This window comes from Ischnura elegans, chromosome 2 (assembly GCF_921293095.1).
Source record: "Ischnura elegans chromosome 2, ioIscEleg1.1, whole genome shotgun sequence".
Classification (NCBI taxonomy): domain Eukaryota; kingdom Metazoa; phylum Arthropoda; class Insecta; order Odonata; family Coenagrionidae; genus Ischnura; species Ischnura elegans.
The window spans coordinates 80,343,936-80,371,790 of record NC_060247.1 but is presented as its reverse complement, the minus strand read 5'-3'; the positions used below and the strand labels follow the sequence as shown (position 1 = coordinate 80,371,790).

General features: G+C 37.3%; 1 protein-coding gene across 3 annotated transcripts in view; it reads left to right on the top strand.

Annotated features, from left to right (window-relative positions):
* LOC124154048 (histone demethylase UTY-like) overlaps nt 1-26,832 on the top strand; it is a 179,498-nt gene extending 152,666 nt beyond the window's left edge. For 2 of the 3 annotated variants that reach the window (XM_046527539.1, XM_046527541.1), the window contains 18 exons: nt 253-381; nt 1,475-1,700; nt 2,890-2,990; nt 3,169-3,328; nt 3,967-4,240; nt 5,410-5,598; nt 6,780-7,289; nt 9,752-10,205; nt 11,270-11,568; nt 12,537-13,065; nt 13,747-13,952; nt 15,373-15,750; nt 16,448-16,584; nt 16,905-17,023; nt 17,125-17,335; nt 18,226-18,352; nt 20,112-20,351; nt 20,568-26,832. In XM_046527539.1, the coding sequence (XP_046383495.1) occupies nt 253-381; nt 1,475-1,700; nt 2,890-2,990; nt 3,169-3,328; nt 3,967-4,240; nt 5,410-5,598; nt 6,780-7,289; nt 9,752-10,205; nt 11,270-11,568; nt 12,537-13,065; nt 13,747-13,952; nt 15,373-15,750; nt 16,448-16,584; nt 16,905-17,023; nt 17,125-17,335; nt 18,226-18,352; nt 20,112-20,351; nt 20,568-20,621 (4,343 nt within the window). In that variant the 3' untranslated portion in view covers nt 20,622-26,832. The remainder of the gene's footprint in view (nt 1-252; nt 382-1,474; nt 1,701-2,889; nt 2,991-3,168; nt 3,329-3,966; nt 4,241-5,409; nt 5,599-6,779; nt 7,290-9,751; nt 10,206-11,269; nt 11,569-12,536; nt 13,066-13,746; nt 13,953-15,372; nt 15,751-16,447; nt 16,585-16,904; nt 17,024-17,124; nt 17,336-18,225; nt 18,353-20,111; nt 20,352-20,567) is intronic. The other variant, XM_046527540.1, reaches the window with a different exon arrangement.
* The last annotated feature ends 1,023 nt before the right edge of the window (nt 26,833-27,855 follow it).

Below are 27,855 nucleotides of genomic sequence, written 5' to 3'. Positions count from 1 at the left end.
AATTTTTTATATTTAAATTATTTCAACAATTATACCATGTTAATTTTTCATGAATTTAATACACACTTTTATTTATCGTACCAAGTTTCATAACTTAGCTATTTCATATAACATACAAAGCTGATGATTTCAGCTAAATTTTATTCAGGTATTTGTTAAGAGAAGCTTGTTTAATACCATCATAGGTATTTCATTATTTGATAATCAGAAAGAAAATGTTTTTTAAAAATAACTTCTTGTGGTTTATTTTAGTACGATTCCACATTGCCCATTTGTATGAAGTTCAGGGGAAGTACAAGACAGCAAAGGAGAGTTACGAGCAGCTCCTGAGAGAGAAAGATCTTCCTACACACCTCAAGGCTGATATATGTCGCCAGTTAGGTGAGAAAGAATTGAAATTTCTTTGTTGATTGTCTTCCGAATGGTTTCAGATTCTTTGTCTCGACTTGTATCAATTTCGTTTTTGATAAGCAAAAATTGCCCTCTTGAATGGCTTAAGTGTAATATCATGTTGATAATGTTTCACTTATTTAATTCATAACTGTCATCATTACCATGTGTTTGTTTTGAGAAGTCAACTTTCATTGGAAAATAGAATATATATTTGTAATTTGCCGGCCTCGATGGTGGAGGGGTGTAGTCTTTGCCTGCCAACCTAGGAGTTGAGGTTTCGAGTCTTAAGGAATTGATTTTTTTAAATATATTATTATTATTATTATCATTTGAGATTATAGAAAGAATGCCTTTACTGTGAAAAGTTAACTATAATTTAGGAGTAATTGAAAAATGAAGTTATGGATTATTGGCATTGATGATTTGGAGGGAAACAAAGATTTTACAAATGCATTTATTATATTTGAATATCTTCCATTCATAAAGTAGAAATTTTTTCAGGAAGGGGGACAGGGCTCGTACAATTTTTAAATAAAGTTGGGGTTCCTGAAAGATAAAGAATAAGCTCTTGTAATTATTTGCATTAAGTATATGGTCGTTCCTTTTAAAAGAATTTAGTTTGGATCTCCAAAAGGTAGAGCAATATTGGAATTTTAAATCGACTCCCCTTTCCTTCCTCATTTTTCTCCTATTTTATGTTTTAATGATCAATATGTGATTAGTTCTTGAGTTATCCTTTATTTTTCCGTCATCCTGTGAAGGATTTTAAAAATAGACTTTTAATAGGCTTTTTATTTGATAATGATTATTTAATTTACTAAAAAAAGAAGATCCTTGTGGATTACCACTGTTGCAGACAATGTTATTTGCATTTGGTAGTGTAATTCATCTTAAATGGAAGAAAGTACCTATTTTGAATCAAGTGTGAATGAAATGGAATGAAATAATTGGCTGACCTCATGTATTCAGTAGCTTGGTAAAAGCCAAGGAATAGGAATTATTTAGTCTGATCCCATTATTTTATTTCATTTTCATCCCTTAATTGTATTTTTAATGATGGATTTTTTTGATTTCTTTTTAGGATGGATGTACCACAGTGTGGAGTCGCTTGGTGATAAGTCACAGAGAGAAAGTGTGGCTATTCATTGCCTCCAGAAGTCAATTGAGGCAGATCCCAAGTCAGGCCAGTCTCTTTACCTTCTGGGAAGGTGTTATGCTAGTGCAGGGAAGGTGCATGATGCTTTCATAGCATACCGGAACTCCGTAGAGAAGTCTGAGGGCAACGCAGACACATGGTGCTCCATAGGGTGAGTGTTGGCTGGAGATCTTTTTTGGCAGTGGTTTGCGGGGTATGCTTATAATTCTTGTTCAGATTTGTAACCATCTTGATAACTTATAAATTTTCATTTCCTTTTACCAGTTCCAGCCTTAATATAAATCTTTTGATGGAACTGCAGATCTATTTTTTGCCTAAGATTTTCAACACTGCAATTTCTTAGGCCCCAGTGAAATTATTGTGTGTTTCTTACTGCTTTGCTTTACTATTAGTATTAATTTTATGTTTTTGTTAAGTGGTATTTTGATGTACATGGTTTCGTAATTATCTTACTTTCGTATGCATATTTTTGCAGACAGAAATTGAAGGTAAATTTTACTGATTCCATATTCCTACTCCGTAATCTCCCAAACTTCATATCATTTCTGTTAATATGTCATCAATTGGTCAAGGAAGTGTTTCATTTTGTAAGGTGTTCCTAAGCTGGATAAATGATTTGGCATTGTATGCTTTGATAGTGTTTTGATAAACATTGAAGTTACCATTCAGGCATAACGATGGCTAAGTTCTAACAACATGTATCTCAAATTCAGCCGGTTTGAGACAGGTATCTTAAACAAAGTGTAATAACATTATAAAATTAAATACAAGCAAAACACAGCTCTTTGCTTTCTAATGAATGCTTCTTTTTCAGTGTTATGAACTTTTTGTTTTAAATTTTCGTATTCAAGTAAAAAAATAAATTGTTTTTTGGTCTCCTGAAAAGTTGCTATTTTTGAGATACGTGTTGTTAGAACGTAGCCATCGATATCTTTTTCACCAAATAAAATTATTTAATCTTGGTCCTTGAAATTATTGATGCGTAATAATAATTAATTTTCTATTGAAAATCTAAAATATATTATAATAAAATTCAGGTAATGAGGAAATTTGAGATCATTTTAGCTTAAAACTAATGAATCATCATTGTTTTCACTAACCTCTCCAATGTTATCAATTATTCAGTGTAGGGATTCAGGGATTTCTCAATACTACTCTTAGGTTTAGGTCCTACCTATATGTTGACCATCTTTTAACATTTTCTTTTTTGAGCATATATGTCTTCACTCTTTCATATTTTTGCCATAGTTTTTTGTTGGTGTTCTATGTAAACATATTTTTTAACTAAATTAAAAATGAGCGTGAGTTGTATTGATGGTGTCTCTCTTCTCTATATTTAGGGTTCTGTACCAGCAGCAGAACCAGCCTATGGATGCACTGCAGGCCTACATATGTGCCGTTCAACTTGATAAAAGCCACACTGCTGCGTGGACTAATTTAGGTAAACTATGAGGGATATTGCCCAGGGGCTTGTATTTTATCAATGGTTAATCTACAATAAATTAATGATACCTGGTCCTCATATGGTTTTATTAATACCTGGTCCTCTATCATTTTATTAAATTCACCTTAAAAATATGCGATAAAACAATGTTATGATTGTTGTTACTCTTTTTTAGGGATATTGTATGAGAGTTGCAGTCAGCCGAGAGACGCTTTTGCTTGTTATGTGAATGCCACACGTGGCACCAACAAGCCGATGAACCCAAATCTGAGTCAACGTATTAAGTTCCTTCAAAGTCACCTCAGCAACGCCCCAATGCCGAGTGTTACCAGCAAGTGAGTAATTTGTTCTGAATTGCTAATTGAATTTGTTTGGTCATAAGAATATGATACATTATTTTAGATTACCTGATGTTTTTTACCCGTTGGTCGCAGTTTTCACACTTGGGCATCTTCATTTTCATTTTTTGATTTCATGTAGAGATCGGGGGCAGATTAATGGGGGGGAGTCATGACCCTCCCTCAAATTTTTTCAAACATTTTTAACTTTTATTTGTTAAAGAATTTTTTGTAACCTTGTAAAGGAGTAAAGGGAATGTATATGCAAATGCATAGCTACAATTCCCAAGTGTGAGATTTGATTTGAGAGAGTTTGATTGTATTTATTGTACAGAGCAGCTCTCCCTACTGTAAAAATGCCTCTCTCACCCGGGGAGGGAGGTATTCCATCCTCCCCTAACCCAGGTCATGACCCCTCCCCCCAAATTTTATTTTGAATCCACCTCTAGTAGAGATGCCTATAATCCTAGAGATTGAAGCCAATGATTTTTCCCTGTGAATTGCTGGAGAAGGTGGTGACGGATCAAAAAACTGAAAAAAGGGTCTCTTTATTTTTCAAACCATCAACAGTCAATATAAAGTGGAATTGGTGAGAAGGGCCTTTGTTTAACAATTTTTTTCCTCCTCTTGAGAAGACGGCGGCAGCTACCCTCTATAGAGGAAGCGTGGAACCTGCCGATATCAGCTGAGATGACGTCGAGGCAGCAGCAGCAGGTGCACCAGCAGCACCACGTGCATGGGCAACAGCAGCAGCAACAGGGCATGATGGTTGGCGCATCTATGGGTCACCATCACCACCCCCATGGCCACCACCCGCAGCACCCACACCAACAGGGCCAGCACCAGAGGATGGGGTCCGTTGTCACGCAGCAGACTTCCCCGTCCGGCTTTCATAAAGGGTATCAACAGGTGAGGTTGAGGCAGTTGAAAGATAAGTAACATTTTGATACTCGTAGAAATAAAACAGAATGAGCTTTTGGTGTCTCAATTGAAGCTCCCGCTTACAATTTTGCATTTTTTGCCATCTTTTCTACATGTACCCTTTGCAAAGGTTATGTAATTAACCAAGGATCACTCTAAACTCTAGCATCTTATGTTCATTGCGTTCTTCAGGGTGAAAAACTGAAATATTTCTTTCTTTACTAAATGGTGAACCCTTTATGATTTGGGTCGATACTCCAATTTTTTTGTGTGCTGTTTACAGTTGTTGCTAAGGAATACCAAATGATTACTAGCTGTGGGTATAGCTATTATTTTTTACGTCCTTAGAACATTAGGAAGAATGAGTCCTTGAATCAAACAAGTATGCTAAGAAAGAGTCCTTGAATCATCTTAAACAATTCTTCTTAATTTGCATTAACCAGCATGTAAAAATACCAAATCTAAGCAGATATGGTCCCGCTTTCGGTAATGCTTAAAACCTTTTGTAACAGATGCGCATGAAAATATTCTTAAGAATTCGTCTTTTCATATTATCCGCTTTCTCTGAAAATCTTCCTTAAGTTGCCCACATTGTTGAACATGTGATATTGAAAGGGAAAATTACATTTCCAATCATGGTGAAAATTTACTGACATTTAGTCAAGAGTCGAGAATAAAATCGTATCCAGCAGTAGTAAACTGATAGATTTCTAGCACCGTTTTGGCAGCCGTAGCCATTTTAGTGGAAATTAACAAAAATTTTCCATCGATTGATGTTATTCTTTAGATGCAACCAAAGGTGACTCATTCATCAAGTGATCTTTCACTCTGGCAAAATTTTGTTTCGATACTCCCATAATCTAGCATTGTGATAATTTTGGAGATTGATGGAAAGTTTCCGTTGCAGTATATTTTTTTGTCTCTAATATTTGGATTTATGGATTAATATAATGTAAAATCACATTTCTGGGTTTTGGGATAGCTTATAGGATAGCTTAGGATATAGGAGAAAATGTAAAAATCTTTAAATAGGTGTTCCCTTTTCTACCACCTCTGGCTGAAATTTTGATGTGATTCAAGAGACTGCCTTCCCTTTCTTACTGAATTAAAAGCATAAATGATTTTGGCACTGAAGTGTTTTTTCTTCCATGTTTCAGGGGGCCCAGGGGCAGTTTGTTTCGGGGACAGTAATTGGTGGCGGTGGCAACCCACAAGGCCCTCCTCCACCATACCCATCAAATCAACAGGGTGTTCAGCAACGTGGGCCTGGACAAACTCCGCACATCATACAACAGCAAGTGGCCAACAATCCCCAGGCAATGGCCAATGCAAACAAGAGGTTCAAGGTAAGGATTGCCCTGAATTTCTTTTTTTTATCCAAGTCTAGTATTAACTCTTACTAGGCATATAGGCATAAGTGGTTACATTTTCACTGCGAAGTTGTATAAGTCATGGTTAGGACTCCTAGATTTTGGTAAATAAAATCTTCACAAAGCAGTAAAAAAAGGGCCTCAAATTGGTGTAAAAAGTCGGCATAAAGATCCCATTCATAAAAGGGGGGTGGGTTAAATAATGGAATAAAATCTTTTCTGTGAGCAAATTGAAAATTTTGGTGATCCAAATGCACTTCCGGTGGCATAGGAGAAATCTGTAGATGCAGAAGTGAGATGTCTGCATCATATCGCAAGTGCGGGGTTGTACTCAGAGGGGAAGATTTAATTGTGGCAGACCATATTTCACAAACATAAAGGCTTAGGTCAGAACAATCAAACATTTTGTCTACAAGGTCTTTTATTTTATGTTTTTCATAGCAATAATTTTCAGTCCCAAAAAAACTGAATTCTGAGTCCTTACTTGGGGCTGTCGGATTTCCTTAACCAAATTTTAGCTGGTGAATAAAAAATTCGCTGTGATCATATTCTGTGGCAAAAATTTGTTTCAATACTTCCATAATCTAGCTTTGTCGTAGTTTTGGAGATTGATGGAAAGTTCCTCTTTCAGTATATTTTTTATATCAGGGAAACATCACTCGCCCAGTGAGTTAATGCGAAGGTTGGTTTGGACAGGTAAAGTTAGAGCTCTCCCACATTAAGCCTCAGGCAAGTGACTATCTCATAATCAGGATTGGTAGGGAAGGCAGGAGGGGGCAATTTCTTTCCCTGGGAAATCTTTTGCCTTCAGAGGATTTTGATGTGAGGTGTCTGAACGCTTCACCTGGGATTTGAAACTAGCACCCTTCGATAGCAAAGAAGCAATCAACCCACATGGCTACCACACCCAGAAATTAATCACACCATTAGAGGGTTATGCTGTTCCAGTATGGTAGTAAACTAAGGTTTTACATCAGTTCTTTTCTTCAAAACATTTATATTCTAGTTGTTGCCAACTTTTTGCTTATGGATAGGCCAGCATCGGTATGGGGGCTATACAAAAGTTTTTGTATGTTTTAGAATTTATGAAAATGCCAATACTTTCCTTTCCAAGTTGAAACTCCATAACTCAACTGTTCACTTTACTTTCATTGTAGTCCGGGGAGCCCATGGATGGAGTGAATGTCCCGACGAGCACCATGCGAATGCCCCAGCCTCAGCAGCAGCAAATGGTGCCCGGCCAGCCACAGCAACAACAGCAACAGCAGCAGGTCGGGATCATGCAGCAACAGCAGCCATCCCAGCAGCCTCAGCAGCAACAGCGTGTTGCTGTGCCCCCTTACTACCTAAACCAGCAGCAGTTGCAAATGCTGCACTACCTCCAGCAGCAGCACCAAATGCACCAGCAGCAACAGCAGGCAGGTGGTGCTAATGGTGCCGCTGCTGGGGGGGGTGCGGGTGGTCAGGGTGGCACGGCAGGAGGGTTGAGCGCACAGCAATTGGCTCTGCTCCAACAGTTGCAGCACCAGTACCGTATGATGCAGCAGCACCAGCAACAGCTCAGGCTACAACAGCAGCAGCAACAACAACAACAACAACAACAGCAGCAGCAGGCTCAGATGCAAGGCCAACAGCAGCAACAGATACAACAACAGCAACAGCAGCAGGTATGCGTGAGACTCATGAGCGAGTACAGGAAATGTGTCTGTACAGAGCAATTTATATTGTCCATCTTGAGCAAGGTTCAAATCTGGATTGTGGGTTTCTGGCTGAGTGCTTAAGTTAGTTTGTTTACTGACCTGTCCCCTATCACTGCTGATTTATAATGGGCTCATCAGTTAATTTTTTTCCATTCATGATAATGTTTTGAATTAATAACAATTTTTAATTCATTCCTACTGCTCCTATTATTAGAGCTTGTAGGTGTACTTTCGTCACTGATACCTGATTACCCATCGCTATGATCATTTTTCCTTCGGATTAGGTTTTTTTTACGTCATTCAATGCACAATTTGATGGATGCTATGCAGCATACTACTTCTCATGCTTCTCCTCTCTTTTCTGATGAATTATAAATTATTTTATAGCAATGTTGTAGAATTATTCTACCCAGAAATAATTTTTTTGCATCCATCAATCAAATTTGGGAATCAAATTGTGACGTCAGAGCAAAGTATTCTAATGGTTCTTTATAATAATACTTTTTATTAGTGTCAGACTTAAGGTGGTGAAATATAGGACAAGTGAAAATAAGAAATTAATATACATTCAAGGTCATACAGTTCTGTGAAGACAAATTCCTCTAGAGCTAGCTTTTGCTGTTATAGCATTTTTTCACCAGAAAAAGATTCAAAATAGAATTAAAAGTACCCTCAATGGAGCATTTTTAAGCTTTTAATTATTATGCATTGTTTTTGGAGATTTGTAGAATACGGCTTTTGGTTTTTGGGGAAAGAATAGAAATGCTCATTAAATAAATGTCTAGCTATTTTTTGAAATTCAAGATCAGAGAAGATGAACCATCCTAATTGGTACTGCAAGTATCAACTTAGAGGCATTTATGAAATCTTTCACTTATAATACTGGTGAAGCATCCAGACGAGTAGCAGAATCCCTCCTTTGAACGCAAGTGATCCAATCAGTGCTTAAGTTTTCTGACTACATGGGAACCAAAGCCAACCATCAACACTAAAACAGCCAACCAACATTACCTGCCACTTTCTGTCGTCATGAGAACGTTGATGGGCTTGAGAAAAATAGATTTGATATTTAAATGCTCGACAGAACTCAGGAGTGGAAGGGCAGGATGCATGGTAATTTAACTGACTTAATCACTGCCTGCCGGTCGGAAGCCTGTGAATTTGGATAAAAATCTTGCTCATGGCGGATAATGCTTTTTTCATATTTTGTGCTTAAGTGTATTGCTGTTTCAGAGGAGGTGAGGTAAAATTTTATGGTTGTGTTTGTATTAAATGCGAATTGGGTTGAAACCTATTTGCATACATCTATTCATGTTTTTTTCCAAATTTTACTATGTTGTAATCTCCGTATCTCCTTAGGCCTCTCATGAAAAGTATTATTCTATTTCACTTTTACCCTATAATTGCACCTTCCAGAAGTATGAAATAGGGGTTTTACCAAGACTTCCTAACATCTATGCAGGTATTTCTTTCAGATATTTCAATCCTTTGGTCATGAATTTGCCCTGTTGGGTCATAATTCAAAAAACAAAATCGTACCATGTTTCATTCCTTGTGGTTAAAGCCTTATATAATTTTAGTTTGGTCTTAAATTAGATGTATGTTTACATTTTTCATATTTCAAAGTATTTATTTTGATCACCTTCTCATAAGTTGGGCATTATTTTAGTTCTAGATGTCAGGGAAATTCACCAATCCTGCTATGGCAAATGAGCATGAAATAATATGCACATGCATATCAAGGTGAAGTTTGGCCCGCCTTCATCATTATTGACCAATAAAATTGTCACATACCATATCTTAAAATTATAAAATTATTATGTATCAAAAATGATTAAGGCTATAGCAATTTTTTCCTCTAAATTCATTTACAATACAATGCACAAGCCAACAAATTTGCTACATTTCTAATCCAAAGGCAAAAAATGACACCACTTATGCTGTTATCGCTGTTGGCTTGTCAAATAATTCATGTCATTGTGTACATGCTAGTATCTTTATTAAATACTCTTTCACTTTTTGTACAATTCTACGGTATTGTTTGAATGTTTTTTTCTGTTATGGTGAAGAAACTTCTGAAAGTCTGATCCATCTCTCTATAAATTATATGTTGAAGCTAAAAATTTCATGTAAGAATGAAGCCACACCTATATCACCAATTGTTAATCCCACCTGTAAGAAGTATACACCATATACTCAGTTTTGTCTTGTGCTCCCTTACTAAAAATAGAAGCTACTTGAACGTTTTGCTCAAAATCTTGTAGAAAGGTCTGGACAGAGGATATCCTCTTGCCTCCATCCTCTCCCTGATTGGCTTGGCCTAATGTGTGCGCATATGGGCTTGTACATATGTTATAGCTTTAGTGTACCAAATCATTGTTATGCATGTTGGCCATCTCCGACTTGACAATCCCGCTCATTCTTGGCAGGCTCTCCTCATGCAGCAACAGAGGTCAAGGACTCCAACCTCAGGATCAAGGCCAGCGTATCCTCAGATGGTGGTAAGGCCACCCGTGGCTGGAGGCTTTGCAGGTCAGCAAGCTCAGGGTGTCATCAAGAGTCACCAAGGGTATCAGACAGGCCAGGCAGATGGAGCCCCGGCTCCCGGGCACACAGCTGGACAACAGTCGCAGCAGCAGATTGCGGTTGCAGGGGCTCAGGGTCAGACAACAGGAGTGTACCGGCAAGGAGGCTTCCAGCCAACGGCACCTGGACAGCAACAGCAGAGGACGCCATCTCCTATGCAGCAACAGGCTCCGCCCCAGCAGCAGTTCATCTATGGAAGCTCACCGAGGGCTGCCCTTGAGAGCCCATGTAGTGTGGGAGCATCTTTCCCGCAGGCAGCCCGTGGGCATCAGGAAATTGAGGGAGTGGGCATGACAGGTATGTTTGGAAGCCAAACGGATAGCTGTTATATGCATTTGACCTTTTCTTCTATACTTGGGTTTTAAATTGCTGCTTACCATCAGTAAATGCCGAAAACATTTGCCGTTTTGCATGTTGTGAGGCTGAATTGAAATGAATATGGTATATTCTGGTTTAAAAGATGGCTGGGCTTATAAGATGACCCCCAATCTTTCCCTTTAAAATACAGATTTTGGGCCATACACAGTGGCTACCTCCCTTTGAACGCATACCAAATTGTTCCACGGAATAATAAATCCTTGCTTTTTTTATTACCATTGCTTGTGGAGTGCTACCCCTACTGATTTCATCAGGTTGCCTGGTATGGTGGAGATACAGGTGTAGCTGTTTTTTTGCTCCTCCCACCTTATGCGGCTACTGTAGATTCTGTGGTCCGGCTTGAAAGTCCGAAAACTGGCTCTGTGAGATCAGACCCAGCATACAAAATGACCCCCCATCCTATGATAGGATTTTCTTGAGTTAAAAATTTGTCCTATGTGCCGAAATTAACAGTACTTATTGAATTTAGTTCATCCCCAGGATCGCAGTCATAATGTTTATTATTAATTATGCATTCCCCTTAGTGTTTTTCTGTGCTACGAGTACTTATTTAACATATATTTCCAGAATGATGTGATTACTACTGTGTGATTAGCTGATTCATTAGTTTTACACTCATTCTTTTACTCAGTTAAAAAAATGAATGCCAATTGGTGACATACTCAATGTTTTAACCGGAGGGTTGGCTTGATTAGGTGAGGGTAGAATTGGCATCTAGGGCCACTTCTCTTTGTGCAGCATTTCATAATGAGGATTTTTGCTTCTAGATTTTATTTAATAAATTTTGGTAACTTGCTTTACTTGAAAAATTAGATACTCATATCTCAATTATCCAAGTATTGTGTCTATTTATCTTCATAGCACTCTTCACTGGAATATTTCCTTTGCGATAAAAACTATGATCTAGTAATTCTCTTGTGTTATTCAGTTTATGTTAAAATCTTGACTATAAATTAGGCAATCAAATTTTTCTCTGTATTTAGGAAATGAATCTACAGCATTTTCACCAACAAGTCAGCAGCATTCTAAGATGGCGTCATCTACCACTGGTGATTTGGGTGTTAGTGATCAGGAGCTTCAGGCCCTTCTTTCTCAGAAGGATATTGCAGCATCTTTGGCAGAGGATCTTCTCAAGCACTTTGGACAAGGGGGTAACCTAGTGGATGTTCTGGGTTCATCTTCTCCACCACCAACTACACCAACTTCAACAGCACCACCCACACAAACAACTCCGAAATCGACATGTAGTTCACCGGGACTGCCTGGTATTGGAAATGTGAAGGTATGTATGATGTGGGATATTTTCAGACAAAAATTCAGTCACCAGGTTGAGATGCATTCCACTCACATACATACTTTCTTTTTGGTGCAGTTAAGGCATTGGGAGCCCAGTTTACTAGCTTCATATATCTACTTTTTTAGGTGGGTTTCTTAACAAATTCTTGAAAGAATTCTTTGCGTTGGAAAAGCTGCTATTTTACGGTCATCATTCATAGGTTTCATAGATATTAAAGTGATATTGCTTATTTATCATCTTGTCGTAACTTACTGAACTATTAATGCACTTCACGAGGGTGTAAATAGTGTGGTAAATAGATTTTTGGAGAATGAAGGGAAAGAAATGTAATTTAATCTTTCTAAGTACATATTTGGAAATTGGTGCATTTTAATGCATTTATAGTGAGTAAGTGATTTCCTGATGATTTTTTCGTAATTGGTTGTAGGGAAGATGAAATTTTTGTCTTCTCTTTCCCGTTAGATGAAATTGGCTCACTAAAATTTTCTGTGAATCAATAGATTGAATTTGGATTAAGTTAATTTACTCACTCGATTTGAGTCCTGTCACACATAATGTTTTTGTTTTAATTTTGCCTCTAATTTATTCCAATTAACAGTATATTGGCATAATTAAATAATTCAAATGGTTTCTATAATTAATAACAAATACATTCCAGCTCTAAAGAAAAATTAGATTTATTAACACCCAAAGTGGTGTACTATTCAATCTGATCCTTCCTCCCAAAAGCAAGGTCTCAAGGTCATTTTACACAGGTACGTAACTGCACAATCTGACATGTGTTGAAGGTGCAGTAAAAATTGCTTCATTTGCTTCATTTAAAGCGGTGAATTGCTGAAATGATGGATGTGAGAAAGTAAAATGGCCCCTGTTCTAATTACGTGCGCTGAGTAAAACAGCCTTTAGTTATGCCACTGCATGGATGTCACTTATCGCCATAATTCATTTGACAGGTGAAAATAGAGGACGAGGTTCCTGTGACAAAGCCGACGACAACCACGACCACCACCACCACTGCGTCATCGACCACCCCCACAGTCGAGCCGAAGGCGGAGGAGGAAGAAGAGGAGGATGAGGAGGAAGAGGAGGAGGAAGAAGAGGAGGAGGAGGAAGATGAAGAGAAGGAGGGTGGCATCATCCCTAGCAGCATGTCCTCCTCGAGCCACAGGGTGTCGAGGCCTCGCATGCATGGTGACGGGGAGTTGGAGTTCTCGATCGACATGAGCGCTGAGGAGATAATTGAGATGTGCCAAGGGCAGGGGATGCGTGGGAAGGGCAACTGTAACATCCTCTCGGTCAATGCCCCTCCGCCCCAGCCTCCGGAGCCCCCTGGTGCTCGTCTGACCCATGAGCAGCTCCTCCCTCCCACGCCCTCTGTGTACCTGGAGAACAAGAAGGATGCCTTCAGCCCGCAGCTTCAAGAGTTTTGTCTCAAACATCCGATTGCAGTCGTTCGTGGGCTTGCCGCAGCTCTCAAGCTTGGTGAGTTGTTATGCTATGTCCATCATGATGGATCATTTTGCCTTTGGAATGTCAGCCAATCAGTGAAGACCTTAGTTGGGTGGAGTAGGGTGAGGCACTGGAAGGACATAATGAAGCAAATATGGTAGCTTGTCACAACTGGTGATTATGTCAACATTGTTTTTTCTCATTGGTCATTAATATAAATATTTTTATAAAAATATAAATAAAACCAGAAGATAACACTAATATTAAATCTAATTAATTGTAGAGGAGAGCATCTTTGCTCATGTCTGCCACCTTCTTATGACTGCTTTTGCGTTGTGATTGACTTGCACTGCAGACTTAAGCTATAGGAATAGGATTTCCATTTGCATTGCTGATTATTTCTTTTAATATCTTTTCTTACTCTGTGCTCTTAGCTATTCCATTCTTATTATGGTAGCAGGTATTTCTTGAATTTTCTTTACCCCGGTTTTTTTCATAATATTGTAATTAGTAGCAATGCATTGACTTCACTAGAATTGACATCATTTTAAGTAATACAACTGCTATGTTGACTAGTATGCTTGTTGATTAAATACTATATTGACATAAGTGGTGAGCAGTTGTCTTTCGATCTTTCCAAATTGAATTTTGGAGTTGCTAAGGTGAAGGGCAAGTGACAAAACTCCATAAAATCGTGCCTTTTATTTCTTTCAGACTTGGGCCTCTTCTCAACCAAAACATTAGTTGAAGCAAACCCTGACCACACGGTGGAAGTGAGGACACAAATTCAGCAAACATCTGATGAAAATTGGGATCCTCAGCTGGGACGCAGAGTGTGGGCTTGTGCTTCTCATCGATCTCACACTACTATTGCCAAGTATGCCCAATATCAGGCATCAAGCTTCCAGGAGAGTCTCAAGGTTGGTTTTTGAATTACTGGTTCAAATTGAAATATATGTTTTTTTCATTTAATCCTTTTCTGAACCTTTGCATCCAAGTTTGTGTAACATTCTGAAGCTGGGGATAAAGTTATCATATAGCATGAGAAACCCTCGGGATTTGTGTTCTGCTATAACTTAGCCCAAGTGGTCCACTCAAGTTTTAGTTACCTAATACTTCATTTATGAATTGCTTGCAGCAGTACGGTCCTTGTAAAAAGGGCCAGGTGATTTAGCCATTGGTCTGAGGCATCTAAACCCAAGAAAATCCAATGGATATAACTATGCGCTGGTGGTAACACAGAATTCAGTTTGAGGAAAAGTATCAAAGAAGTTGTACTGGAGCATATGATTCAAAGTAATGCTTCGTGATTGAAGGAAAGATTGAAAAAAACAACACTTTTAAACAATTTCAAAATCTAAGTTCAAAGTAAAAGTTTTAATTTTTTATTTTGATGGTACGACCACTGTTGATTGTGGTTACATTCTAAAACAACATTTGAGATGGTTTCTTACCTACTGATGCAATGTCATTCGCTTTACTAAGGAATTATCTGTGTTTTATTGAATGTAATAATAGACTAGCTTGATTAGAGTCTTGTACTTTTTTAGATGAAATTGGCAGCTTTAGTATTTGTGAAGTCATAATTTATTGAGGTTTGAATGCTATTTGTTCTAATAAGGAAAGGACAGATCCAGGATTTTTTTTTTGATCCACATCCGGATCAGATACTCCATTTCAGCTGTCGGATCTTTGGATATTTTCGGATCCAAATGAACTTTTAATTGCCTGCTATACAATGAAGTAATTATTCTGGGTATATGCAATCAAAGGAATACTATTTAGATTTCCAAACTTATATTGATAGTTTTACTGATTACAAATCATTTTTATAAGCTTTCAAGTTATTTTTCATCAAAATTTTCCACGACTGAAATTCTGTTGCATAACCCCTGAAAGAGCTTTTAAACAAAATGCTTCATGACAAGGACATGCATCGCAGAGCGATGGTGCATGAGAGGAGAGGATCAGAACTCTTTCTACTCCATCTTATGGGATCCTGCATTCGCTGTATTTTTGTTTTTGCAAGTATAAATTTAAATTTTTGGATCCAGATGGAATTGTGTGTATGATGGTATGTGGTGAAGGGCAATATCCATGGATATTTTGATCTGAGTTATCCGATCCAACCATCCCTAGTTCTAATTGCTTCTAATGGAGTACTCAAGAATTGTTCCATAGTATTGTTAGTATGTTTATTTATTATCCAATGGTAAGGAGGTACCAATGCGATTATAGTACCCTGGTTGAAGGAACTAATGAATTACCTCGGTAAGCATATTTCATTATGCAGTTTAGTTCCTAGTTCAAAACTCATTGCTTTCATGTCTTTTGCTGCAGGAGGAACGTGAGAAGGCACAAGGAATCTCAAGCCATTCTAGCAACACTGGTGGAGGGGGAAGTAACTCTGCAGGAGGTGCCACGCCATCTGCAGGGAACACAAACCTCTCAGATTCAGATTCTAAAGATTCAACAGGGAACGTAGTGAAGCGCAAACGCAAGGGTGGAGTGACGTCAACTGCTCATGGCAGTGGACCTACTCACAAGACCATTAGGTTTGGGACCAACGTGGACCTTTCTGATGAGAGGCGCTGGAGGTCGCAACTGCAGGAGCTGACCAAACTCCCAGCCTTTGCTCGTGTTGTATCTGCTGGGAATATGCTGTCTCATGTGGGTCATGTGATTCTTGGAATGAATACTGTTCAGCTTTACATGAAGGTGGGTATCTAAATCATTCTTTATTTTAGTATTAACCCAGATAGAGAGTGTTAATGGAAAAATTAATGAGTGTCCAATGACAATGTAGCTAGGAACCTTAGGTTAAATGCTTTGCAGAGTTATTACTTTCTTTCCACAATTGTGTACGATCTTGATTAGTATGGTGTTGTCATTTCCTTGAAAAAATATTTATGTATTATGTATTGAAGTTTTCAAACAGCAGTGTTAGTATCGATAGCTTTTTATAAGCAGATGATATCTGGGTTCTTTATCTGCAGTTCGTTTCAATTAAAATGTTTTCATATTACAATTACATGTCACACCATTCTGTAGTATGAAAGTCACAACTAAATGGTTATCACAAAAGAAGCCAGTGTTGTCTTTTAACCTATTCAAGAGTTTTTTTTTGTTAAAAACTGCATGAATTTGGTAAAATTTGGTGAGATAAGCTTAATTTTTGGCAAATATGATGAATCTTTTCTTACTGCTGTGGTTATATTTTAATTATGAGGTTGATTGAAGTGTGTTTTACTGTAGCATTTCTCTTTGCACGATTTATTAATTATTTAAAATTTGTTTTTTGGCGAGAAATTTACTTAGGAATTAATTTTAGGAATGTAATTAAGAAATTCTTTGTATCGTGGGAAATGTTTATTTACCTACATTAAAATTTTTATTTTTGTGATTATACTTTTAGGTCCCTGGCAGCAGGACACCTGGTCATCAGGAAAATAACAACTTCTGTTCGATAAATATAAATATTGGTCCAGGTGACTGTGAATGGTTTGCAGTTCCGGATGCTTACTGGGGTGTAATTCATAGTCTTTGTGAAAGGTGAGGATCAGTATACGAGTACTTAGAAGTGAATTTTTTTCTCTTTAGACTCGTGTGTGTCATATGAGATACCAAATTCCATATTGACAGATATTATTATGCCCAGCGTTTTATTTAACTCTGAAATTTTTAAATACATATATGAATAATTTGCTTATAACTTAATCCAATTAATAATTATAAATGCAGTAAAATCATTGTTAGTTATCTTCATTCTGAAGAGCAATATTAACTGTAAGCCAAGATGAACCTTTCAGTCAAATATTTATAATTATACACATTTCTTGTTCTTACATGTCCTTCTTTATGCATTGTTGCAGGAATAACATAAGTTATTTACATGGATCATGGTGGCCAGCAATGGAAGATCTCTATGAAGAAAATATTCCAGTTTACCGTTTCTTGCAAAGACCTGGTGACTTGGTTTGGGTGAATGCAGGTTAGTAACAGTATTTGGATGTATCATTGGTGATTGTGTAGTTGCCTCAACTTTTTTGGCTTATGAGAATTACCGATGATGTAATTAAAATTTTATTTCAGGCTGTGTCCATTGGGTTCAAGCTGTTGGGTGGTGTAATAACATTGCATGGAACGTGGGTCCATTGACAGCGAGGCAGTACCAGTTAGCTGTTGAGCGGTATGAGTGGAACAAACTGCAAAGCTTCAAGAGCATTGTTCCAATGGTACATCTTTCGTGGAATTTGGCACGTAATATCAAAGTGTCAGATCCTCGTCTCTTCAAGCTTGTCAAGTAAGTTTTCCTCTTGACTAGTGGTAATGCAAGATTGTGCTAGATGTTTGTCCTGATTACATTTCATAAAATTACTCCTAGCTGTCTTGAGCCTCCAAGAATCACTCTTTCTCTGATAGATCTTGTATCATATTTAGGGCTTTTTAACCTAAATAAGTTTATATATAAGATTCACTTTCATAATTTATTTCTGTGTCATGAGTTAATTTTCATTAGTGATGATTTGTTTTTTAGAATTCATCTTGTTTCATAAGAATAATAAATGAAGCCAACAATCTATGATATGAATAATTCAACCGCCTGGTATATCAAATGAAAATATAGTCATCTGATATTCAGAACTTAACCCTTATACTGCCACTGGGCCGATATATCGGCCCTAGCTGGTTAAGTGAAAACTGCCTGGGGCCAATTTATCAGCCCGACTTATTTGACTTTATTTTCGTGATTGTGGCCTTTTCAACGGCTGTTGTTTAAGTAAACCCCCATAATCTATCTATGGTTATGAGATATGAATACATCTTAAGTATTGGGAAAAATCTAGATGTATTAAATGAAATTAAGCAGCTGAAAACTTTTAAAATCTGAAATGTTGCTAGTAAATAAAAGGTAAATAGCCTAGGCAGTCTTCGCACATCCCACCCGAAATGGGCTGGCAGTAAAAGGGTTAACGCCTGAAACTGGTTGGAATTTCATTCAGTCTATCATAAAGATACATAAATGTTAAGAGAAATCAATTTTTTGGCTCAGTAAAATCTGCATAGTTTGTAAAGCTAATTTATATTTTCCAGTTTATTATTTTAGGAATATTTATTGTTATAATCATCCACATTTATTTAAGTACGTTGAGTTACTTCTTGGCTCTTACATATGCCTCTTTTTTTTATCAGGAACTGTCTGTTAAGTACTCTTCGTCACTGTGCCATGACATTGGAATTTGTGAAAGCCAAAGGTGTTGAAGTTCGTTTCCATGGTCGAGCGAAGAACGAGGCATCCCACTATTGTGGGCAGTGTGAGGTAAACAAAATTATAGAATTCATTTCATGCATTTCTATCCTGAAAATTGTTTAAATGCTTATTAGAGAATATGACGGTATGATTACAGTTCAAACCTTGCGAAAAAGGGCAAGAAAGAGATTTTTAATTTAAATTAATTTCCTTGTCTTTGAAAGCTGATACTGTCACACCTTTCTTAACTGACACCTTCTTACTCTGGACACCTCCCATTAATGGATAGTTCTTTTGGTCCTGACTGCAGATATTTGAACCTTATGGAACTAATACCTCCAAATTGTGGACACCTTTGATAAAGGATGTGAACAACAGAAAATATGCCCTAATAACGTTCATTAACAGACACTGCATGCTGTACTTGGAAAAATTTCCTTCCTCCGAGAAACAAACACCATTTTTTGAAACCTATCACTTGCCAAGAACTTATCCAGGAAAAGATCTTACTGGTCAACTGTTTATTGGCCCTTCAGTTTTTTCTTTCCACACATGCCTTATTGTCGATGTTTTGAAAGTATAAAGATTGGGTTCTGCCCTGACTATCAAGAGAACAGTTGTGTAGGAAGAGATTGAGTAAAAGGGAATTTTCAAATGCATTTGGTTTTGATAAAATTATGCTGATAGTCACTAGATGGGCAACAATTTGCAATATTTTCATTGGGAGTATTTAAACAACAAGAGTATTGTTTCAATATTTAGAAATTTGAAAAAATGTTAAAAATATTACGTTTGTTTTAAATGATGCAGCTACAGAGCACAAATATGTGCCACAATTGTCCGGACAGCAGGCCCCTATAAATATTGGACACCTCTAAATGGAGGACATTTTTTCTGTTCCTGTCTATGTTCGCTAAATAGAGGTTTGACTGTATGTCCATCTCAGTCTTAAGCATGTTGATTTCATCAGGGTGTTTTGCTATTTGTATCTTAACACGTTGCGTACGGATGGCGAGAATTCTCGTCATTTTTTTCCCGAACGTTCCGGACGGATGACGAAGATTCTCGTTATTTAGGTGCGTCAACCTAAACAATTTTAAAGCGTACAATACGTATCCGTTTTCAGTTGTTGTTCGTTAGTCATAATGAATTGATGCATCATAACGTTTGATTGGGTAAAGTTATATTCTAAACATTAGCTTTTTAACCATGTTTAAACCAAAAGCATTACGCCCTAATAGGCACATATTTCCAATCTCGGCGTTCCTAGGAATTTAAATATCCCGGTATGCAACGTGTTAAGTCTTAAATAATCAAAGGTTTAGTTACACATGCTAAGTGTCGAGCCTTCAATTTATGATTTGCTTGAATGCCAATCATAGTTGAAATATGTAGTTATATTGCATGATTGACTTGTTTAAAATTAATCCATATCAGCTATTGGAGTTTTAGTGCTCCCCTTCACTTAAAATAAAACCTAGAGAGATATGAGATTACATGATTACATACTTTGAATATAATGATAATATATGAGCTTTGAATATGGATTGATTCTTCATGCTACAAGAATGACATTAAGACAATGTTTGTCTGAGTAAGCGAATTTGTAAACTTTTGGTTAAGAATTAGATTAATTGATTTGAGATCACCTTTTTCTGTGTATTGTGTTACATTTTTGAATAGAAAAGTGTTAAATTTTACCTCAATCCACATCACTGTAGTTTTTTGGGTAAGGAATGGTAGCTTAAGAATGAAAAGGTGCTAATTAATTATTTTTCAATTGCTTTGTACTTAAGTTTTAAATGTCTTTTTTTGTATCTCTGTTAAGATTGAGGTGTTCAACGTGCTCTTTGTGAGGGAGCAGGAGAAGAGGCATGTTGTGCATTGTATGGAGTGTGCACGCAAGCAGTCGCCATCTCTGGAAGGATTTGTTTGCCTTGAAGAGTATCGCATGGCGGAGTTGATGAGTGTATTTGACAACTTTACCCTTCACTCTGGGCCAGCTCCATCCCAGACTCCGCCTTCATCCTCACCAAATCATTCATCGTCTATGTATTCATCCACAGGGGTATGAAAAACATTTTTTTTTTTAAATCATCATTTTACTTAGCTGGATCTGATAGCTAACTCACGAACTTCATTTGATTGTTGTGAATGGACCAAAAGACATAATGAAAGTATTCAAGTTTTGAGGATCGTCATTTATTAGCAAACGTACTAGAAAAATAATAGTAGGTGATGGGATTTGATTCTTGTGTTTATTCATTCCTTTTTTCTCCTGCAGGCACGGCAGAGTCCTGTCCAAAATCAGCATGCTGTTACTACGAATGGTTCTTGATGCCAGTCAGTCAGCCTAATGTACGATCATAAATTTCTCCCCGATGAGATGGGTGAACTCTCCAACAGCCAAGACCTTTGTCCAGGCGTTTGAGTGTGTTTTATTTGAGGAAGAGGGCTCTCTGCGTCAAGAGAAATGAAGGTCTCATTTGGATACCGCAGACCTCCAATTTTTGTGCTGCATTGGACCACCAGAAGATGATCAAAGAATATTTGTGATTTAGTTTAATTTTTGTTGGGGCCTAGGCATTATGCTATGTATCGGCATCAGCCCTAAGATGCAATCTACCTTGATTAGTGCTACAAGGTTGGCAGAATTCAAAAGCCCCCATTTACAGTGTCATTAGTACCACGTGTACAATCGGCAGGGCAAAACTTTTATTTGCATGAAGCTAGTTTCCCTTGTCTGGCTGGGTACCAGATATGTACTGCATTATCCGATTAACCTTTAGTGATGGTGATCGCCAGTTCAAATGCAGACGTGAACTTCCTGGATGTGGTATATGTAGTGAATTAATTGTGAATTATGATAAGCTACATTTGGGATTGATTGTTGCTCTGCCATTATAACGTATGAGATCTCTATGGAGTGTATATCCCTGTAAATTACTCAGGGGTATCAAGTGCTGACCAAATTTTTGTGGAGGGAATGCTAGATAATTATATCATCCATCGCTTTAAATCAAGAGCCTCAACAAGTTATATTTGAGGCCTCCATGCAAAAAGAAGTGACAAGGCAAGTAGTGTTAAGTCTTGTTTTGTTTGTCAGGATTTGATAATTCATCGCCATTTGATGATTGCTGTGTCCAGCTATCTATTATTCACTGCCCAATGTGATCGCCTTTTCAAATTTCACAACCAGAAAATGAAGTGTAACCGTACAGTAGGTGTCAGCAGGGATGCAATATTATGTGATTTTTAATAAGACTGAACTGTCTCAACATTTTCTTTTTCTGTGTTACGTTCCCTCACGAATCAGTGTTTGTGCATTAATCGAGAGACCTGCTGTAAAGTGCATTGGTATCATTCCCTCATGCAGGCTTTGTATAGGATGTTAAGTTAACAAGATCAGACCAACAAGGAATCTGGTGTAAATAGTTGTTTTTTCCTGTCTGACGATGTGTGTAAAAAAAATAGAACCACGTAATAGAAACATTGTCGAGAAGTGTTGGGCCGAAGCGTGTGGGAGGGGAGGCTGAAGGGGTCAAGGGGTAGGCCATGAGGGAGCTGTTGCACCATGGACAGAATTCAAGTGCGCAACTTGAAGGCATAGTGGCACTGTTGCTTTATGGAAGGTCTCCGAAAGCTCCTATGCTGATCATGTGATTCTGAATAGGCGTGTGTGTTTAACATTGGCCGAGGTGCCATGAAGCAGCGTTCAAAAGAAGGAAATATTGACAGTGAGTTGTGAGAAAAGTGAAATTTGACATCAGTGTAATGATGCACGTATCAGTCTCTAGTGAGTGAGTGGAAAGTGTGTGCAATGAAGAGGAAAAGTGGGAGGCGGCAGGAAGAAGCCTCTGACATTGCAGTACTTCTGAGGTACCTAAAACTACCCTTACCAGCCCTTTGCCCTCTCCTGACTCTACCCTAAGGAATGGGACTGTATTTTTAGCACATCTGCCATGGAAAATGCAGGAGGCTGGAGATTGAGTAGGAACGAGCCGGAAAAGTGCCCGCAGGTCCCCATTCATGTAAGAGCCTTTACGGAGGCTGATAATTCTACCTCAATATGCAGTGGTTTTTTAAGATATAAACTGTGTAGACTGTTGGGCACTTAGTCTTGATTCCTGTCGACTCCACCAGCCATGAGGTGTTGTTTATTTCGACCCACCCTCCCTGTACCCTCCTCGAAAGCTCTCCCAATGCACCACGCCTCCCCAGATCCTCAATCCCACCGCGTCACGCCAACCTCTCGTCCATCTCTACCCCATATTCCTTTCACAAGTAGTAATATGCAATTGGCCCTCTCCTTTCAAGCGAGAGAGAGGAAGAGGGGGGTAATGTTATTTGTAGTTGTAAATAAACTTATTATATTCATATATATATGCCACATATATATATGTAACATATAATTCTATATACGTATATAGGAAATGAAATTACAAAAAAAACAGCGCATCACTGCCAATAGTGTTCGTTTTCACCTTCCTGCTCCCTATATCCTTATTCCATGGACCTCTGTTATCAGTGCAGTCATTGTTGAGATGGGAATGGTGACTTGTTGTGACGTTTTTAAACACTGCCAGTCAATATTTAATTCTACCATTAATATTTCACTTAATGTTTTCCGTACCAATTATCCATTATTGTAGCATTGAAAGTTACTTCCTTTTAAGACGTTTATCTAGTGGTCATATTCTATGCCCAAAGAAATTCCAAATTTTTGAATTTGTATTGACGATAACCTTTTTGAGGTGTAAATTTATCGATCAGGAGGAAATTTTGAAATGAACTGTTATTTGAGAACCGATTGACTCCAGTTCTCAAATTTATAGCAATAATTAAGGCATTGATAACTGTGGTCATAAAATTTTATAAATGCAAGCTAACAGTTTATTCCATGTCTGATGCAATTTTAATCATGATTCTGAAAAGAATTTTTTTTTTTGACATCTGCTCACATTAGCAATGATTTTTAAAGTATAAAAATTGATCGTGTTACATTAGCAAAAATAGAATTTTTAGAAGTATTTTATTTGATGACTGAAAATCATGTTAAAATTTGGCCCACATTTTTTTAATGCAACAGTAATTATGATTTTGCAGTGCTAGTCCAGGAATTTGGGTAGCCTATGCTGGAAGTCTTATGTTAATCTGAAGATCAGGGTTTTGAGAGTAAAGTTAGTATTTTCATTTTTTTGTCTGGATTTTACACAGTGGCGTGGCCTGAGCCATGGAAGCGCCTTGAAATCAGTATGAAAAGATAGGGTCATTATTCCTTCTGTGCCATATTTTTGAAAGATTGTTGGTTGGAATTCAGTTCAATTAATTAAGACGCCATATTTTGGTGGCATTTGGTGATAAGTTCTTTTACCTTGAGAACTTTTAATTTTTATTGTTATTGAAGCTGATTTTAATTTGTCATTTTTACCCTCACAGAAGATGGTTGATGTTTATTTATTCTTCTCGAAAAGTCGTTGCAATTGTGTTCTGTGATGTTTTTTGGGGATACTTCTAGTTCTTCATCTAAAAATCCTCCTAGATTCTCTTTTTTTCTCAAAGACACTCTGATAAGGGGCAAAAAGGTCTTTTTTTAAGTCCATCATCTGCCTCTGTAAGTGCCTGAAACAAATATAAGCTCAATCATGGAAGCAAATCGTGTATGATACATAAGAATTTTGATACTCGTACTGCCCTGTATGCTATCCTCTAGAATTATATTGGTGAGCTGATTAAAAATTGTTCACAAGTACTTCTCTGGTCTCATATCATAAACTATCTTGTATGTTCTGTATTTTATGCTGTGAGCCTTGATTATTTGGCATTACTTTTTGTCTTCCCTGTTAACTTATGTAGGGTTATGTAGCCATAACGGATTACTTATCTTTAGCTCTTCTTTCAAAGTAGAGTATTTTCACCAATTAATGGTTGGTTTAAGTTGGCCTTCCTTTTCTTGTGTTTTAAAAGTTTTTTTTTCCTAAATGTCGATCCATCCATAAATTCCTTTTCAACAATGGCACAGAAAGTACAGATTCACTGAGGACAAGTTCAATTTTTGCCATCGGGGCATTTTATTTGTACATAATTGAAACCACTCATCCAAGGGGTATTAAGACGAATAACCACACATGACTGCCATTTTATCTGATTTTTTCCTCCAAGCATGAGTAACTGTCATGTTAATATGTGCCAGATTCTGATCCAGCTGAGCTGGTTCCACATCCAGCTTTTTATGATGAAATCTATGGAGTTTTGAGTCAGTAATGTTGCTCTATATTCCCAATTGGGAAGGAAACCACTTTGCCTGTACCGAAACAGCTGCTATTAAAATGATCCATCTTTTGTGATTTTTGAGTTTGACCAAGACTGACGTAAACAGTTTTGGTGACAGAGATTCTTCCTTGGCCAAAAATGACCAGGCAAGATTGTGTGATCTCATCTGATAACTTTTACATTGATATGGCTGTGCTTATACAAATTAAATATACATGTACGTATGCATTATTATATCTTATGCTGTCTTCGTCAAAGTGGTTCACTAGCAATATTGTTGTTCTCCTTCTCTTGTGGCTGTTCGTTACTTAACACTGCCAATATACCTTTTGGTAAAATATGTACTGCCAGCCTAACAGCCATTTGAAGTGCCGAATATATTTGTTTTCATTGCAATGTTTTGCCATTTGGCACGGAACGTCTCCGTTTACACTTTTTTTGTTAGTAATAAATAATATATGAGAGTAAAAATTTGCTTGAATCCCATTTGTTTGGGCAGTGTTTGTATACAAGTAAATTATATGTATATTATTTAAACTATTATTATTCACTTATGGACTTGCCTTAAGTGTTGTAAATAATATTGGAGGGGTTGATGTAACACCTGCGTCAAACTTTTTTTTTTTTTCATTGTTGTTAATACCGGAAAGGGTGCACTCCGGGTGATCTGATTGACTATGAAATGAAGGATTTCTTTTTCCGTATTTTATCAAATTTCCACATTATCGCCAACAGACCACATTATTCTCTCGATACTTATCAACTTGGAGCAAATTATTTTGTATTTTTTCTCTTGGTGTAAAATTTGCTGTTGATATTGACTCGTATGACCTTAGGTGTGCAAAATAATATGCAGTGATGGTTTCGCACTGTCCCAAATGAATATGCTTGGCTGTAAAATCAAAGACAAATCCCAACTAAGGATGTTTAAAAATAAACCCTTAGTGCACTGCCAAATGAGGTACCCTTTTCCCTCACTCTTTTAGAGTATGGCTTTTGCCTATGTGTATCCACCATTGTTGTTTGCAATTGTAAGGTTGTGCACCATTCTCATCTTGACATTGAGTTGCTATCCCTGTAATGTCCCTTTTTTCCTGAAACCCCTTTTGTGAATCCTCTATGAATTTCCAAAAATGTTATCACACATGTTCCCTTGGTAACTCAGCAGTGGAAGTATTTGCATTTGCAGGATGATGAATCGGAAAAGATATTCAAGTAACCCTTTGACGTTGAGATGGTAACGGTTACAGCAAAATATTTTCTTTCAAAATTCACCTCAGAAAACCAATGGACATTCATTTTCGTTTTCATGGCAGCATTGATATTTTCTGTTAAAATTTTGATTATCACCTTATGGTCGAAAAAAAGGCTTGGGTCTGGTAAATATTTATATGCAATATGTTGCGAGTCTCTCAGTTTGAAGGATTGTTGAATTTATTCTGGGTTATCTATCTTGTTGGGGTCAATCCAAAATTCCAAATTATTCTTCCAGGCTCATGCTCCTTGAGATGAAGGGGTGGGGTTTTTGCTGTCTAGCCTGTTGCCATCTCATAGGATGAAAGGTTGTTCGAATGTCTTTTATTTATGAATCAATGATGGGATGCTTGTTTAAAGGTTGTATGTTTGTAGTAGAAAGTGTTTTTCCATGCTGAAGGCCACTCTTGCCTTACAGTCTAACACCTGCCAACCCTTTTGGGAACCAGGGCGATAAAATTTAGTATTGTTCTCTGAAATAAATTTGTGTAAAAAAGAAATATATTATATACATATAAATATATATTAAAATGAATGATATAGAATCCAGCAGGGCTTGAAAAAAAAGAAGTATGGATCCATAATTTTTCTTGGGCACCAGTTAACGCAAATGCATGTCTATCAAAATATTTTGTTAATATTATCAAGGAGAACTCTAAACATTTTTGATTATTTTGTGTGACTTCTTGGTAGATTTTAATGAAATATTTATTCAAGTGTAATTTTATTGCTTTTGTTGAAAAATGATTGGGTTCCATGTCTCATCCAAAGATATTCACATGTCCTCTGGAGTTGATTATTAAAATGTTACTGTCTATTGTGTGAAAATGTTGGCATTTTGGACTCATTTTGGAAATTGTTTGATAGTTTTTTCACTGTTGTGTAAGAACTTGAAACACCCCTCATTTTATCAAGAATAGTCTTCTACTTGAAAGTCTTTTATGTAAGAAAGATTATAAAGAGTAAAACTGTACATTCTTTATTGCATTGTTTTTTCTGACAATTAAAATCATCAATAGAAAGCAAGGTTTTTCATTTCATTTGAATATTGAGTACTAATTATGTGCTTCTAGATTGTGTGATTGTGAGCAGGTGTGTTTTAAAATGACAGAACATATTCTCATGGCCGTACTATATTTTACTTAATTGTGCTTATGGCTGTGTTGAATGCCTTAATCCTTTCCTGGTTGAGTTCATGTAACAAATTTCTCCTAATATTTTTTGTGATGATCTAAGGAGGGGTTCAGCTACGGAAGAGGCCCAAGGCCGAAAAAATAAAACCCCCAAAGCAAACGTAGGCGTGAAAAAAACCCCAACCCTTAGCTTCAAACGTCGTAAATAAGATACTAGATCCTGGCAGATCTTCGAGATTCCGAGAACTATTGAGCAACAATGCCTGGACAGTCGAATCCTTCACTATCATTGCCATAATGACAGAGAAAGGGAAGGATGAGGCAGAAGAGCAGATGATAATGAACCACAGAGGAAGGCATTCTGTGTCCCCACATAGAACACAATCGCCAAGAAAGCACATAAATTGGAGCATAAGTGGAAGACTATTCTTCCATGAGCGTCCACCAGATGCCACTCCTAGAGGAAGCATCTTGGCATCAGCTGGAAAAAATATTCTTAAAAAAATAAGAGTGCACAAACTGATGCAATTAAGAGGTGCAGAACGAAGCAGACAGATATGTCTCGCATATATACTCACTAAAAGTACATACATGGAAGATTAAGAGATAGGAATACCTAATGAAACATTCTGACGCTTACAGTGTGTCGTACACGCTTGAGGCATGGCATTCATAAGACGCAGGCATTGCGTCGCACACGCTGAGAGAAGGACCACAGGCATTTAAAGTCATGGTTGAGGGGTTAATTATAATAGTAAATTGAACTTATTTTATGATAAGCTGCTGGATTTTGAGGTTTAATGAGTGCAGTTAGGAATGGTGTTTTATTGCCACTACGATTCTGTATGGTAATAGGTAAATAATTACGAACATGGCCAGTTTCTCTGTGAAGCAACATCTTTAGGTGCACTT